This window comes from Ruditapes philippinarum, unplaced genomic scaffold, assembly GCF_026571515.1.
Source record: "Ruditapes philippinarum isolate M1 unplaced genomic scaffold, ASM2657151v2 ctg1783_1_1_1_1, whole genome shotgun sequence".
NCBI lineage: Eukaryota > Metazoa > Mollusca > Bivalvia > Venerida > Veneridae > Ruditapes > Ruditapes philippinarum.
Window position 1 is genome coordinate 123,458 of NW_026857499.1, and position 13,747 is coordinate 137,204.

The window sequence follows — 13,747 nt, forward strand, 5'->3', positions numbered from 1 at the left end:
CCTTCAAGATGAAACAAAAACACAATCACAGTACAGGCCGGTTTTTTATTATTTACAGGAAAATTCTTTAGAAATCATGATGCAAATTTACCCTGAATTTCATTCAATTAGTTTTTAACCCCCTTTAATATTGGGCTTTAAACCTGTGTACATGTTGTATTTCGCAAATTTCATTGTTTAGAGAAGGGCTCTTCTATCTGTAAAAACTGAAATAACATCCTACAATCTATCTATCTTTCATTAATGTCAAACCATCACGGGGGCTTAGACATGACTCTAGACTAAGTCACTTCAGAGAAAGCTATGAGATACATGTACAAGGGAATCCAGGGAACCAGTCCCTGGCTCTTATTGAAAAGACCCCTTGGTTCTTTTACATGCCAAGTGTATAGCACTGATACATGCGAGGATTACCTGGATTTCTTACCAGTACACCTCTAGTTAGGTGGGAAACACTGAAAGTGTCTCTGAAAAATCCAAAGGGTGTAACCCAGGATCGAACCCGGAACCTCAGGAGTGACAGCCAGTGGTCTAACCAACTGAGCTATCGTGCCACCTACACATTCATGCTTCAAGAAACAGTAAAAAGTAAACAGACACCCTGGAACCTGGTCAGACTTAAAAGGCCAAAAGGTGAAGTGAGTGTAAAGGTGAAGTGAGTGTAAAAGAAAAACAAAAACAAGAATAGTTGCCAGCAGAAGGACAATAACATTTGAGGGGTAGCTCAATGTCATTTTGTGTCACAAATTTTAAATTGTACAATGATTGAGTCTTTTCTGTTTACAAATTCACTTTAGTCTTTACCCAATTAAAGATCTTGAAGAAGCACCTGTTCAGAAAGAATAGTAAATATGGGAATCAAAATTTAACTACCTTGGTGTGTCATTTCCAAGTAAGCGAACAAGACCCCACAGAAAATCTTCTGACCCTGAGTGACACAGAAACGTACTGACAGTTCTTTCTTTATCAGCATGAAGATCGTCCACTAACATTTCCAGAGCTGTGAACGACCGTTTGTCGTTGCACATCAACGTGGAGAAATAATCCTCTTTTTGCCATGAGCATGGCATTTTTATATTTTATCGGGGCAAAAAAGTTATTTTTAACGTTGCATTATATACTTGATTTTTAAATCTAACCATAGCACACACAACACGGCCTATTCATTAGAAATCATCACATGTTTACATTAATTTGGCGTCCTTTGTAACCAAACATGGCGGACAAAATGATAGTCTCGCGAGATTATCAGATTTCGTCCCTAAATCCACTCGCCCTATTTTATCGTGTTAATGAATGTCCGCCAATGAATATGCGTATTCAAGATTAATTTATATGGAAAACATTTATAAGCAGTAAAACAATAATGAAATAAATGAATAAAATGATAAAAAAGCCCATGTGAGGAAGCTATCCAGATAACGTAAATTAATGTCCATGGTTCTACTCAGGTGCACGTTCATGCATGAAATGGGGGAACCTAAGCTGGAAAATCGCCATATGACTTATACTGTGTTGGCGCGATTTTGCCCCGAAATTCATGCTAATTTTCGTGAAATATTTGAAAATGTAAGTAAAATATAGTGAAGTGAACCAGAGAAGTAAATTTCTAAAAAAAAAAAAAAAATAGCAAAAATAGATCTAGCATCTAGCATGGAACTTTATTTATCTGTAATAAAAGTATATCCCCTAGGTACTGCTGCAGTACTGAGAATTATGGTGATAAATACTGCAAAGTCATTCATCATAGTTGCACAAATTTATTAATTTATTATCATGTAAATTACTTATTACATGAAACACGAATTCTTTCAAATTTACGTTTTTTATAAAGCGAGTTTTTTTCTGTAGTTTAATTTACTTAAAATATTAAATTTTGACGCATCTATATAGGCATATGCAGCGGGTCTTATCCTTTTTCATCATTTTATATCCAAACATGGAATACATGTAATTACAAACATGGAATAATTACATCTGAAAGGATATTAGGCGTACGTTGAGACATAAAATAATAATTTATTCAGGGATGCATTTATAATTAAAATATTTATAATTAAAATATATAATTTAAAATATTAAAGATTCCCGATTTTTAAGTGTCAAAATATATATAAGTAAATATAGCTGCTAAAGTGCAATGTAATTAGTAAACTTCAGCATGAGGTTAAATTGAGGTTTTATCCGATGGCATTTTAAGCTCTATATCAGATCTTGTTTTAATCTTGTTGGGTACGTTGTTCCAAATACTGCCTACTGTTTAATAATCATTAGGATATTTTGCCTGTATTTTAAACTTATGTTTTTGACATCCATCCTATCTGTGGAACGCAGGCTTTAAAACTATTTAAAACATTTATTCTCTTTAGCCCATTGTTTTCATTTGGGCACACATATTTTTACATAGTCAAATATGTCTCTTTTCGTGGAATGGCACAAAAGTTTCAGTTAAACACCATGTTGATGTTTAAATATTGAATACTACTTATAATGCAGTCGTCCATGAACATGCACAATCAAATCTAGCGTGCAGCATTGTCAATTTTACCTACAAGACATATTCCTATTTCATAATAATTGTATTGCATTATCTATTAATCACCCATAGAATATAATTTCTAAACTTCTGCGGATGTTTCTAAATCAAACACCATCATTATATTTAAATGACGAGGTTTGATTAAGCCGATGACAGGGGGACATGGACGGAAGCTTGCATAAAGTTTATCTCTACATCACTTGAACAGACACCATCATACTTAGCCCGAATCATTTTTAGTAGAAATCAGTAGTGTTAACAACGTTGCAATTTTTTATTCCTGAAAGTTTCTCTGGTAATTGCTTCCTTTATATACGCAGATATAAAGTTAATGAAAAAAAAAAAATAAACAACATGAAACTTGAAAACATACTTCCTGATCGGGAAACAAGGGGATTTTTCTTCAAGGCTTCCCGATCAGGAAGTATGCCCGCGACTGATGAATTACAAACAAATTCTGGGTCATTCCACATATGTCTTAATCTGACACATATCCTAGAATATTGAGCAAGTACATGTATATAATTGCGTATTAGAATGAACGTACAATGTAGATTAAGGCAATAATATATACATGTATGTTTGTATGGATCGTGATTTCCCTCTGAAACCTTGTGGCGCTTCTGTTAGACCTAGATTTTTAAAAAAAATCTAAAAAAGTTAATTTGTATTAACTAGATTTGCAACGGATATAAAACATAATTTCTGACATTCTTGTTGAAAAATGTCATTTTTTCAATGTCTAAACTTTTACAAACCAAGCTCCAGCAGTAGTGCCTCGTCCAGATCGAGAACCATAAATATACATTTTCATTGCTTATACATATTGCTACCAACAAAAACGTAAATTGAATTTTTCACCCAAGACCAGACTACCAAACGTGCCGCTGCGATAATTAATTCTAAAAAGTTTCTTTTCGCTTATAGCTGCATGCCTCCAGATGAGCCAAAATATTTCAAGAAATTCAATCTTTAGAAAAATGTATTAAGATCTTAAGAAAAGTAAACACATTCAATATCTAATTAATTATTTACATGTTATGTGCGATTAATGACTTCTTTTGCAGTATCAATCACTATAATTCTACTGCGTTACTAACGCAGATGAGGTATTTTTGTATATTTTGACCTCTTTTTTTGTAATTAATGTGGATTGTAAGTGCCGATTGCAATGTGTAAATTACTTTCTCTGTTCACTTTACAATATTTTACTTCTTAATACATTTTCAAACTTTTCTTAAAAATAAGCATGAATTTGGAGGCATGCTGCTTTAATGTCAGTTGGGGTATTTGGGACAATCGGAACATCTCGGCTATTGTTTAACTTTAAAGAACCGAGAAGATGCGATTAGTATTGGGGTCAGATTTTTGTATGTAACATGGCAAGCGATTGGCTGCAAAAGTGCAGGGAAACCCGTACAATTCAATGGGACATCTGGCGATTGGATAAAAATGTAATGTTTAAAAAATGAAAATTATTTAAGAAATTAACGTTGCATTCTTTTCTCTTATGCAAATGAACTGTTTCATAAGTGTCGATGATAGTTTTTCATTTGGATTTTTGCATTTTACAAAAAATTATATGTCAATCCTGTGATCAGCAGAAAATTACATTGAAAAGGGGGATAATCATCTTTGGGGACGTTTTGCGAAAAAACTTTGGTCAACACTATACATGTATAACAAGTTCATTTTAACTTGCTAGGGATGTCATTTATCTGGACAAATTACTTATCTTTAACATGAATACTTAATTTTAAGGTTGGTTTAGTGGTCAATCCTTATATTGTAAGTCTATAGGAAAATCAATGTAGTAGTCTGACCTCTAATGACATTTAGTATACAATTCAAATATACATGTATCTCGTGTAAGTTTAGTGTGAAAATATTTTTAATGCGTTTATAAAATGACATACATATCCACTTTCGTACATTTCATGTAGAAATGGCAGTCTATTTATTCGGCATATTTCTAAAAATCGCAAATGAAAATGCATTGAACCGCTTAATCTTAATTAAGAAATAATATTTCGTGGTTCACAGAAAAAATAGACAAATTTAATGAAAGTACAACGCAATAAATAATAAACCACTTCAGATCACATATGGTAATATAAAGGTATTTAAACAATGATAAACAATGAATAGGTAGAGTTTTAATATGAGATAACACACAATCACGTGACATGACTTTTAATAATGACATATGTATATATATTTAATTTAAAATGTCATAAAAATAAGTACGTGACATAATAATATGCATTTTTGCTTACAAATTATCATAAAAGAATAAGAATAAGCATGTTAGAATATTAAACAACACAAAAGATTCCCGTCCATATACATGTATTTTTTATGGGTTAATTTTTGTCTTTAATCTATATTTTATTGGAAATCTAAGTTCAAAAGTTCATTATAGCCACATACAGCAATTTTATTTATTCATTTTACTTTAATACTATTATATATTAAATCATGTTCAGTATGATCACAATTCTGTTACGGTGTACGTAATCATTCCAGTGCGCACATGATCTGCATGCCTTGTTTGTTCCATTTTACGCCAAATCCCAACAGTATTTCAGTAGTTTCCTAACCATTTTTCCTGGAGAGTTACATCAGTACTAGTCTACCTTCCTCCGCCCTAAACTACCAAAGCATCTCCCGGGGATCGAACCCACGCCAGAGAGGTATCTGTATTAGAAGTCATCGACTCTTACCCCTCGACCTAGGAGGCGGTTATGCAATGGACTAAGTGTATTCAATCTGTTCCACTTTCTATAATTATCTCCTAAAATGTGACGCAGATAGGTCTATGACAGGTACTGTTCTTCGGAGACGTTTCAAGACGGGTATACGGTCTTCCAGTTCTTTTTCAGTTTTCGAGAACTCTTCATGTTTTGCAGCTCTTTGTAAGCACACAATAAGAGGTCTCAGTGATTTTTTCAGGCAAAGCTTGTAACTTAATTTCGAGATTTTTTCAGCTAGTTTTGGAAAATCTTCTGTGGTATTGTAGTCACTAAGTCTCTGAAGTACTTGTATTACACAAGGTCCGATATTTGATGTACTGAGATAACTGCACTCATAATGGTGATAAATCATCATCGTCTTTATCATATATGAAGAATAATGTTTTTTTCTCTGAGAAAATAGAAAATGTTGAACATTTTCATTTTCGTCGTGACCATTTATTATAAATTTTAATATTTGGTAAACCATCCTGTGTTTACATGATAAAGTATTCTTCATGAAAAATAACTCGCTTTCAGTGAATGTAATTCTCCTTGGGTACACCAATAAATATGACCCTGTTTTAATTATTTCGTTGCAAAAAGGTTTCAGATCACAAACAGCAGACAAATCTTGAATGAAAGATTTTGGTAAAATTTTAATAGCTGCCACAAGATCTACTTTTATAGTTCTTGATTTCCAGCTCACATACTGAAATTTTAGACATATTGATGGCCCTCTTGACGGATGTTTTGAGATGAAATAAAGTTGTCTACCAGTATCATCCTCTATATGAGAAAAGTCATTAGTCCCTTTATTCGTTAAGTGATTTGCTACTGAGTCCACTGTCTGTCTAAAATAATGTCCTATTGCACCAAAGTCCGTGTTCGTTGAAGTTCTACTTATCCCTTGCACGCAACCAAGGAGAAAAACAAAGTCAAATTCATTTGGAAAACAGTTCTTGGTTTGCTCATAAATGCTGCCAACGCCTATGATATCTTTAGAACAATAACTAAACTTTCCACCCCTATTTTTAACCTGTCTTTTTAATTCATTTATTTTATCAACTACGAAATCATCATGTAAAACGCTGCCGATTATTTCCTTTACGAGAGATTCTATCCCTCTCCTTATGAACTTGATTTCTCGTTTGTTTATATTTAAGACACACTCTCTTTCATATACACTCTTTAAGTATCTTTCTACATATATGTTTATATTATTTTCAGCATTTGGCATCTGTTCATGTACTATTTCCTCAGATAAGTTGTTTCCCATGTTTTTTTTATCATTTACATTATATGTACTTAAATAGATCAACTCGTATTTAGAGATACCATTTATTTTACAACATGTTAGCACTAATTAAAAATTGTCATGGTATTAAAAGGTCCCTAAGAATTTATCATCTGATTTTTTTTATCCATGTTTAACTTTAACCACTGTTTAATTCATGACCTATGTTTGTTTACTATATAGCAATAACTCATGTATACACAGTCGTTTTATAAACTAGCAATTTTTCGTTTAGCCTTTGTCATATTCGTATAAACTTAATGTTTAAGACACCGAAGCGGCATAAAAATGTTCAGTTTTCACGAATTTCAGATGTATTTATTTCCTCAAATAGGGTGAAACTCCAGATAAATTTTACGTGACCTATTAATAAATTACGTATAAAATAACCACATATGAAATCAAGTTATAGATAATCTGTTATCAAAGTACTGAAGTACAGATTTAAATGGGGTATGCTACATCTATTACAATTTAATTATCACACGGCCAAATGATTTTATCGTTGCATAGAAATTAAATCTATAAGAAAGGACATCACATTAGAACCCTGTTCAGTTATCAAAAATATTATTATGTGTTAAATTTGTTCTATTTATATAATTACGCTATTTCATATTTACTAAATGGTTATCGTGTTCTATTGATATTTTGGGAAAGCAATGCTAGTTCTAATTAAATAAATTTAACTGAATTTACTAGCACGTGTATGTGTAGACTATTCCTTTTAGTTAAAGCCAATTTTGGGTCACACATTAATTAGTGGATGTTTCGACGACACAATCCAACAGAAGTTACTTCCCCTTAACAGTACAAATATAAAGTGCGACGTAATATAGGACACTGTCTAGTGTCTTCAAGAAAATTAGAGTTCATTTGTCTTTTAAAAATTAATAGAACACCAGTCAAAATTATATCATTTTATTTCTCACATGATTATTTAGGAATAGGTCATGTTTTTCCCCCAAATGCTCACACTTTTCCTTTCGATTTTAGACATACATACAGTGTCTATATTAAGAAGTTAAGAATACTTTATATACCCAGGTATTATTATACCCACAGAAATATTGTTAAGTATATCCCATTAATGCAAAGCAAGAATAAGAAGATTTAAAAATATGGCTCCGTATTGTTTTAAGGCTTTCAAATTCAGTGATTCACTATTGTATATAAACGTTTTCAATCTGTATTCATTCCTTTTTTGTTTATTTTTTTTCATGTAATTTATGTGTATACATTTATATATTTTCCTTTGTTACATTCTCGCGATATATGTGTTAAGGAAATGATAATTTATTTATTATATGTATTTTCTTCCATGTCATACCAAAATGTATATACATGTATGTTTTCTTTTCATTGTTTAACGACGATGAGCTTGTCAGCTTAAGTCAAATAAAATATTTGTTCTGTTCTATATTTTGATATACAGTGTATGTAATAAAATTCTTTGAAAAAAACATACAGTGTATGTTTATTCCTTGGCAATGTATGGCAATATATGGCACGTATAAAACTGGTCTCAAGACAGTCTTACAAAATAAAATACCTGGCCAGAACAAGGGCGTAGTTGTATTACTGAACACTAGTCGAATGTTAAAATTTCACTATCAACAAATTGAAAAAAGTGCATTGATTAAAGATCCTGTATGTTGTAATTAGGATGTAACAACGCTTAAGTGGAATTTTATATATGTATATAATTATTCTTCTAAACAATTTCCAAACATCCAAGAATATGTTGAATATGAACTGCAATTAAATATCTATATGCATTATAAGTGTAAAAATATATGCATTCATTTCTTATTGAAAAAATTGACTTAAATTTCTAATAACATCGCATAATATCTTTACAAATAATGCATTATTAATAAATCATTTGGGCATCATATTTATTATATAAAACCATAAAACATTGAGTCACAGGATCTTTAAACAGCTAAACATGGATCAATCTGAAATAACATCCTTTTCCAAATAAAACAGTTTGTCCCATATCTGATTGTTTTGAATAAGAAGGCGGAAAGTAAAACCGAAAGTATATTTACACTTTAGGGTTTCCTAAATGGGTCACATGTTATACATGTAGATCACATGTTAGGTCAGGTGAGCTTTAATTAATGCGCAATAATTTCATTGGCAAAAAGGGTACAGGTGTCTAAATTGAAACAACTAATTAATATTTGAGAAATCAAACTATCAGAAATAATGAAATAGATTATAAGTTATATTTCAGTTATTGAAATAATTATTTTTAGGACGTATGATGATTATAATGAGGCTTCTCCAGTTTAGGAATCTTTCGATACTGTTAATAAAACAGTGAGCTGAACAATCTTTAAAGGAGCCCACTGAGGTCCAAAATCACAAAAGAACGCCAAAAACATCAAAATTGAAAAAAAATTGCAGACTCTGTTTGATTGAACCTGTTTGCATGGTTTGTGGACGGTTCTGGAAAGTGCAAGCTACCGTGCACATGCCCTAGCACCGATAAAGCATACATTTTAAAAGAAGATTTGTTTAAATTTGTGATTCTTAAGTTGATGTATCGGACACTTAAAACAGAAATAGATCATACAAAAGATTATCACAATTTTTTAAAAATCGATTTTTGAGAGATTCTTAAAGCGTTTAAATTCTTTTCACTGTGAGGTCATTTTGCTTCATAAAAAAATATTTTGAGACAAATAAATAAGCAAATGATCTATAATCTGAAATTTTGCGCATAAATGAATGTGTCCAGACAATCAAAGGGTACACCAGTACCAGTCCCGTCAATTCAAACAACGTCAGTGAGGCTCCTTTAAAGTTATTAGTTATAGACTATTCTTTACGATATCTTCATATGTACATACAGTCTACATAGTTTCTTTAATGGCTTTTAAACAAGTATGACATTAAAATAAATGATATATAAAAATAAATACATTTGAAATAATACTTGATTACAATTTGGGTTATCTTATTGCTCACCTTAATCTATTATACTGTCATTAAACCATGTAAATTTGATATTAACTTCATAATATAAAGATAATATTTGTTTACAATTTAAAGATCTTGTAACACAATTTTTTATGGTTTTAAATCATAAATATGATGCTCAAATTAAGATTTATCAATGTTATAGGTTCCAAAAAGCATTATTCATAAATATTCATAAAGATATTACCGAATTTAACATTACATGTAAATAAAGGGAGGTAATAAAATTTTTATTTTCTATAAAGTTTAAGTCAAATTTTACAATAAAAACATGATTGCATATATTTTAATGATTACATATAATATGCACACAAATTTGCTGTGCATATTTTACATATTCTTCGATGTTTGAAAATTGTTTTATTTGCATAATGATTATTATGTACATATATATAATTTCACTTAGTATGGTGTACCACCTTTCCTATTGTCACAGGTTACTGTACAAAATGTACATTTAGGTTCTCATTGACCGCCGTACAGTGACCTACTTTTGGCTCGAAATTCATATATTTGGCTAATACTCCGTGGAAATTGCATGGAGGTAAATTATCACCACTTTGTGCTTCAAAATTAACTCTTTAAGGACATGACTGGTGACATGTCCGGGGTCCGTACTCGACAGCGCAAGCTGCATTTTGTGCCCGAAAAGGCGGATGGATCCTCATTAAGCTTTAACTTCATCATCATGTACCACTTTTTAGCCGTCCGATTATCTCAGGTAGAGCGTTGGACTGTGAATCGGGCGACCCGGGTTCGATTCCCGGACGGCGCAGGTCACTTTCGTTGTGATTGATTATGAAATCCTTTCTACGGTCATTCGCACTGTACCTCTGCTCTGGCATGTACATAAGTTTCTTGAACACAAATATTATGATAAATTTCCCCAATACCCCGCTTAATATCTCATATCATTCAACCAAGACAAAACCATTAATCATTTATATCATTTATTGGGAAATTTTCAAAATATGTAATGAATGAATAACGAACGTAGAAGACTATAGACGGTTGAACTTGGCCTTGGTACTGGTCACATGGGTACATTTAAATTTTGGCCGTGCGCACGTGTTACAGTTCTGTTTCAGTTGATCATGGGAAGTAGCCGCTGGGAAAGTTTGTGGTGTATCAGCAAACTACCAGTCACGGTTACTTCCCCTGAACAGTACAGAAAAGATAGAGGGAGCTTGATGTAGCAGACGCTCAGCTTTATTTTGCACGTGAAATCCTTTTTATGACGCCTGTGAGATTTTTTTTTTCAAGCGTTACTATTTTTATAAAAATGTATCTAACCATCAAAAATACCTTATTTTTATCAAAACTTAACGATTGGTCAATTCTCAACATTTTTTTGATCAACGTTTGATGTTAAATTGCTGGCAGGGTCAATTCTCAACATCGAAAAATGACCCATTTTGCATTGAGATCGGACAAACTGGTAGATGACAGTAGTTTCCGGATAATGTTAAAATATCACATACCCCTGCTGCGTTTGTGACTCCATAAAATGGTATTGCTTGGCCGTGCATATATTTTTACATGACGTCATTTGTTTAAGAGGCGCTAAATCATTTAATGTAAGCGTTGCGCGTCAATAAAAATGATAGATTTTCACTTTAAACAGCCTTTATTTTATATATGCGATAAATTGATTATCATATTCGTGTCGGCTCATTACTAATTTTATTGAATTCGATCTTTAAATAAAATGATATAATGCCCGCCAGAGGCTCGCATATTATAATTTTATTCAACTCGTTCAATAAATCCAGTATTGAACCTGCACTAATTCCATATCTTCTATGATTTTTTTAATTATTTTATACCAAAATACGTCGGCTGTATACGTATTCAGGACGTGAAATGGAACATGTATGCCTTGCGGGCCTCCTGAGACCTTATTTCTTTGGTCAGCACAATATGGTTTATACATCCCTGTAAAAATTTGTCGTCGGACTGTTGCAGCAGCGATTTTGCATTGAGATCGGTCAAACGGGTAGGCGACGGTGGTTTCCGGAAAATGGTGTATTTTTTACGAAAATGCGTAAGCCTTCAGACTGTTGCAGCAGCCATTTTGAATTAAATATACTTTCTAGTTGTATGATTTCATAACATTTTGGCCAGTTCCATTGAAAGGTATTTAAAATGACATTTCTTACTTCAATTGTCAATGCTTAAGAAAAAAAATAGCAAGTTGGAAATAGGAAGTTGGTGTCTTATTGTAAAAATCTGGAAACAATGTGATCCCTTGGAAGCATTAATCACAACAAAATTACATGAAAAACCAGACTCGGTTTAATTGATTGAGTCTGTACATGAGGGATTATGAATAAGTGCAACATCCCTCACGTCCCCTAGCACCGGCTTGAGCGGCACTCAATTCTTAACACTTAATAGTGCTGGCATCAATGATCCCGAAGGAACAGCAAAATATAACAACACTGAAGTAAAGTACAGGGCAACTTTTTCAGCTGCCACACAGCACTTGACATCTGCTGTTTTGCAGTATAAAATCTGGAAACAAAGTGATCCCTCGGAAGCATTAATCACAACAAAATTACATGAAAATTGCAGACTAGGTTTGATTGAGTCTGTACATGAGGGATAATGAATAAGTGCAACATGCCTCACGTCCCTAGCACCGGCTTGAGCGGTACTCAATTCTCAACACTTATAATAGTGCTGGCATCTATTAAACACTTTAGGAATTTTCCATAAGGTTGCATAGTCGTTTGCACTAATTCATTGTGTGAAGTAAACTTTGAATATGTTTCTTCGATATGATTATATATTTTTTTCATTAAAAACTTGGAACTTTCGATAAATGTGCTCTGATTAGTCGCCGGTAGAAACCGGCGACTATATTTGTAACAGTTTAATATTATACCTATGGTAGGAGAAGGCATTAAAATCTAAAAATAAAAGCATAACAATTACTGAACAATTAAAGACTACAATTGTTTTCAGTAATCTCAAAAATTCAAACATACAATAATGTTGCTCAATGAAATGAAATATTCAAATATTGACATCGTAAAAAGCAACTTTACAATTTTTATGAAATGAATTAATGACGTATCCATGTGGATCAGTCATTGAATTTAGGGATGTTTTTCCTTTTTTCAAAGTGTCAAGCGTTGCTATTTTATGATAAATAAATCACGCATGATATTTGAAATGACACTTTTAAATTATCTGGTTGTTTGTATGTTATGAGACCTATTCTATTTTTTTATCTTATTTATTATAAACAGCTTCTCCCAGAATCACGTGACTACACGCAATATGTTACTGTTATAAAATCTATTAATAGTAACAGATGGCTGATAAGACTGACATACAGGTAACTTGTGAATTGTTGGCAGCTGGTTAAAGTGCAAATCAGAGTAATTTTGTATGACAAGTAGGGGCCAGAATCGTATTGGATACACAGAGAAAACTAATAAACAATCTTTGTGTTGATAGCCAATCGCACTGAAAGGCAATTAAACGTTAACTATATCGTATGTAACAACTTCCTCATACTTACCACAAGGCCACCGAGCAGTATTAATTGATATAATTATACATGTAATTATACTTACAATAAAATCGTTAACATTAATCATAATAAGTTATGTAAGCTAACGAAACAGCTCCCGAAAGTCTCGGGTAAATATTGCCAAACAATACTTGCCTATCTAATAATGATAACAGTTTTTTGACAAAATTGCTATGCAAGTTTGCTTCAAATAGATCTATGATCTTTTATTATAACATATACTGTGCTCCTCTTAGTTCACGGTACTTAACACTTTAAAACAGTAAAGAACACAAACAATAAACTTACACTACAAAAACTGTCATAAACTGTATCATTAAGTCATTTTTCTGTTATATGACACAAGGAAACAACAATATATTCAATCAAAATTAGTTTTATTTTGTCAGAGGTAAACCGTGTGTCGGCCATTTTGAAAACAGTACGTCATCATTTACCTCGCGGTAATGGTGTTTTATTTCAGTTTTTTCATGTTTCAGTTAAAATTTCTTTAAGTTATTTTGCATAATTTTAAATATTAAAAGTATTTTTACATTGTAACTCAAAATTTATTTTTTCAACAAACAAGAACATTTAGAAAATAATGATTGTTTCAGACGTATGCACAAATTTAATGGACTATTGTTGTTTTTTGCAGAAGTTTGTAA

General features: G+C 32.0%; 1 protein-coding gene across 3 annotated transcripts in view; it reads right to left on the minus strand.

The window, feature by feature from the left end:
* LOC132749955 (receptor-type tyrosine-protein phosphatase F-like) overlaps positions 1-1,219 on the minus strand; it is a 31,979-nt gene extending 30,760 nt beyond the window's left edge. For all 3 annotated transcript variants that reach the window (XM_060739899.1, XM_060739901.1, XM_060739902.1), the window contains exon 1: positions 874-1,219. In XM_060739899.1, the coding sequence (XP_060595882.1) occupies positions 874-1,070 (197 nt within the window). In that variant the 5' untranslated portion in view covers positions 1,071-1,219. The remainder of the gene's footprint in view (positions 1-873) is intronic.
* Positions 1,220-13,747: the final 12,528 nt, after the last annotated feature.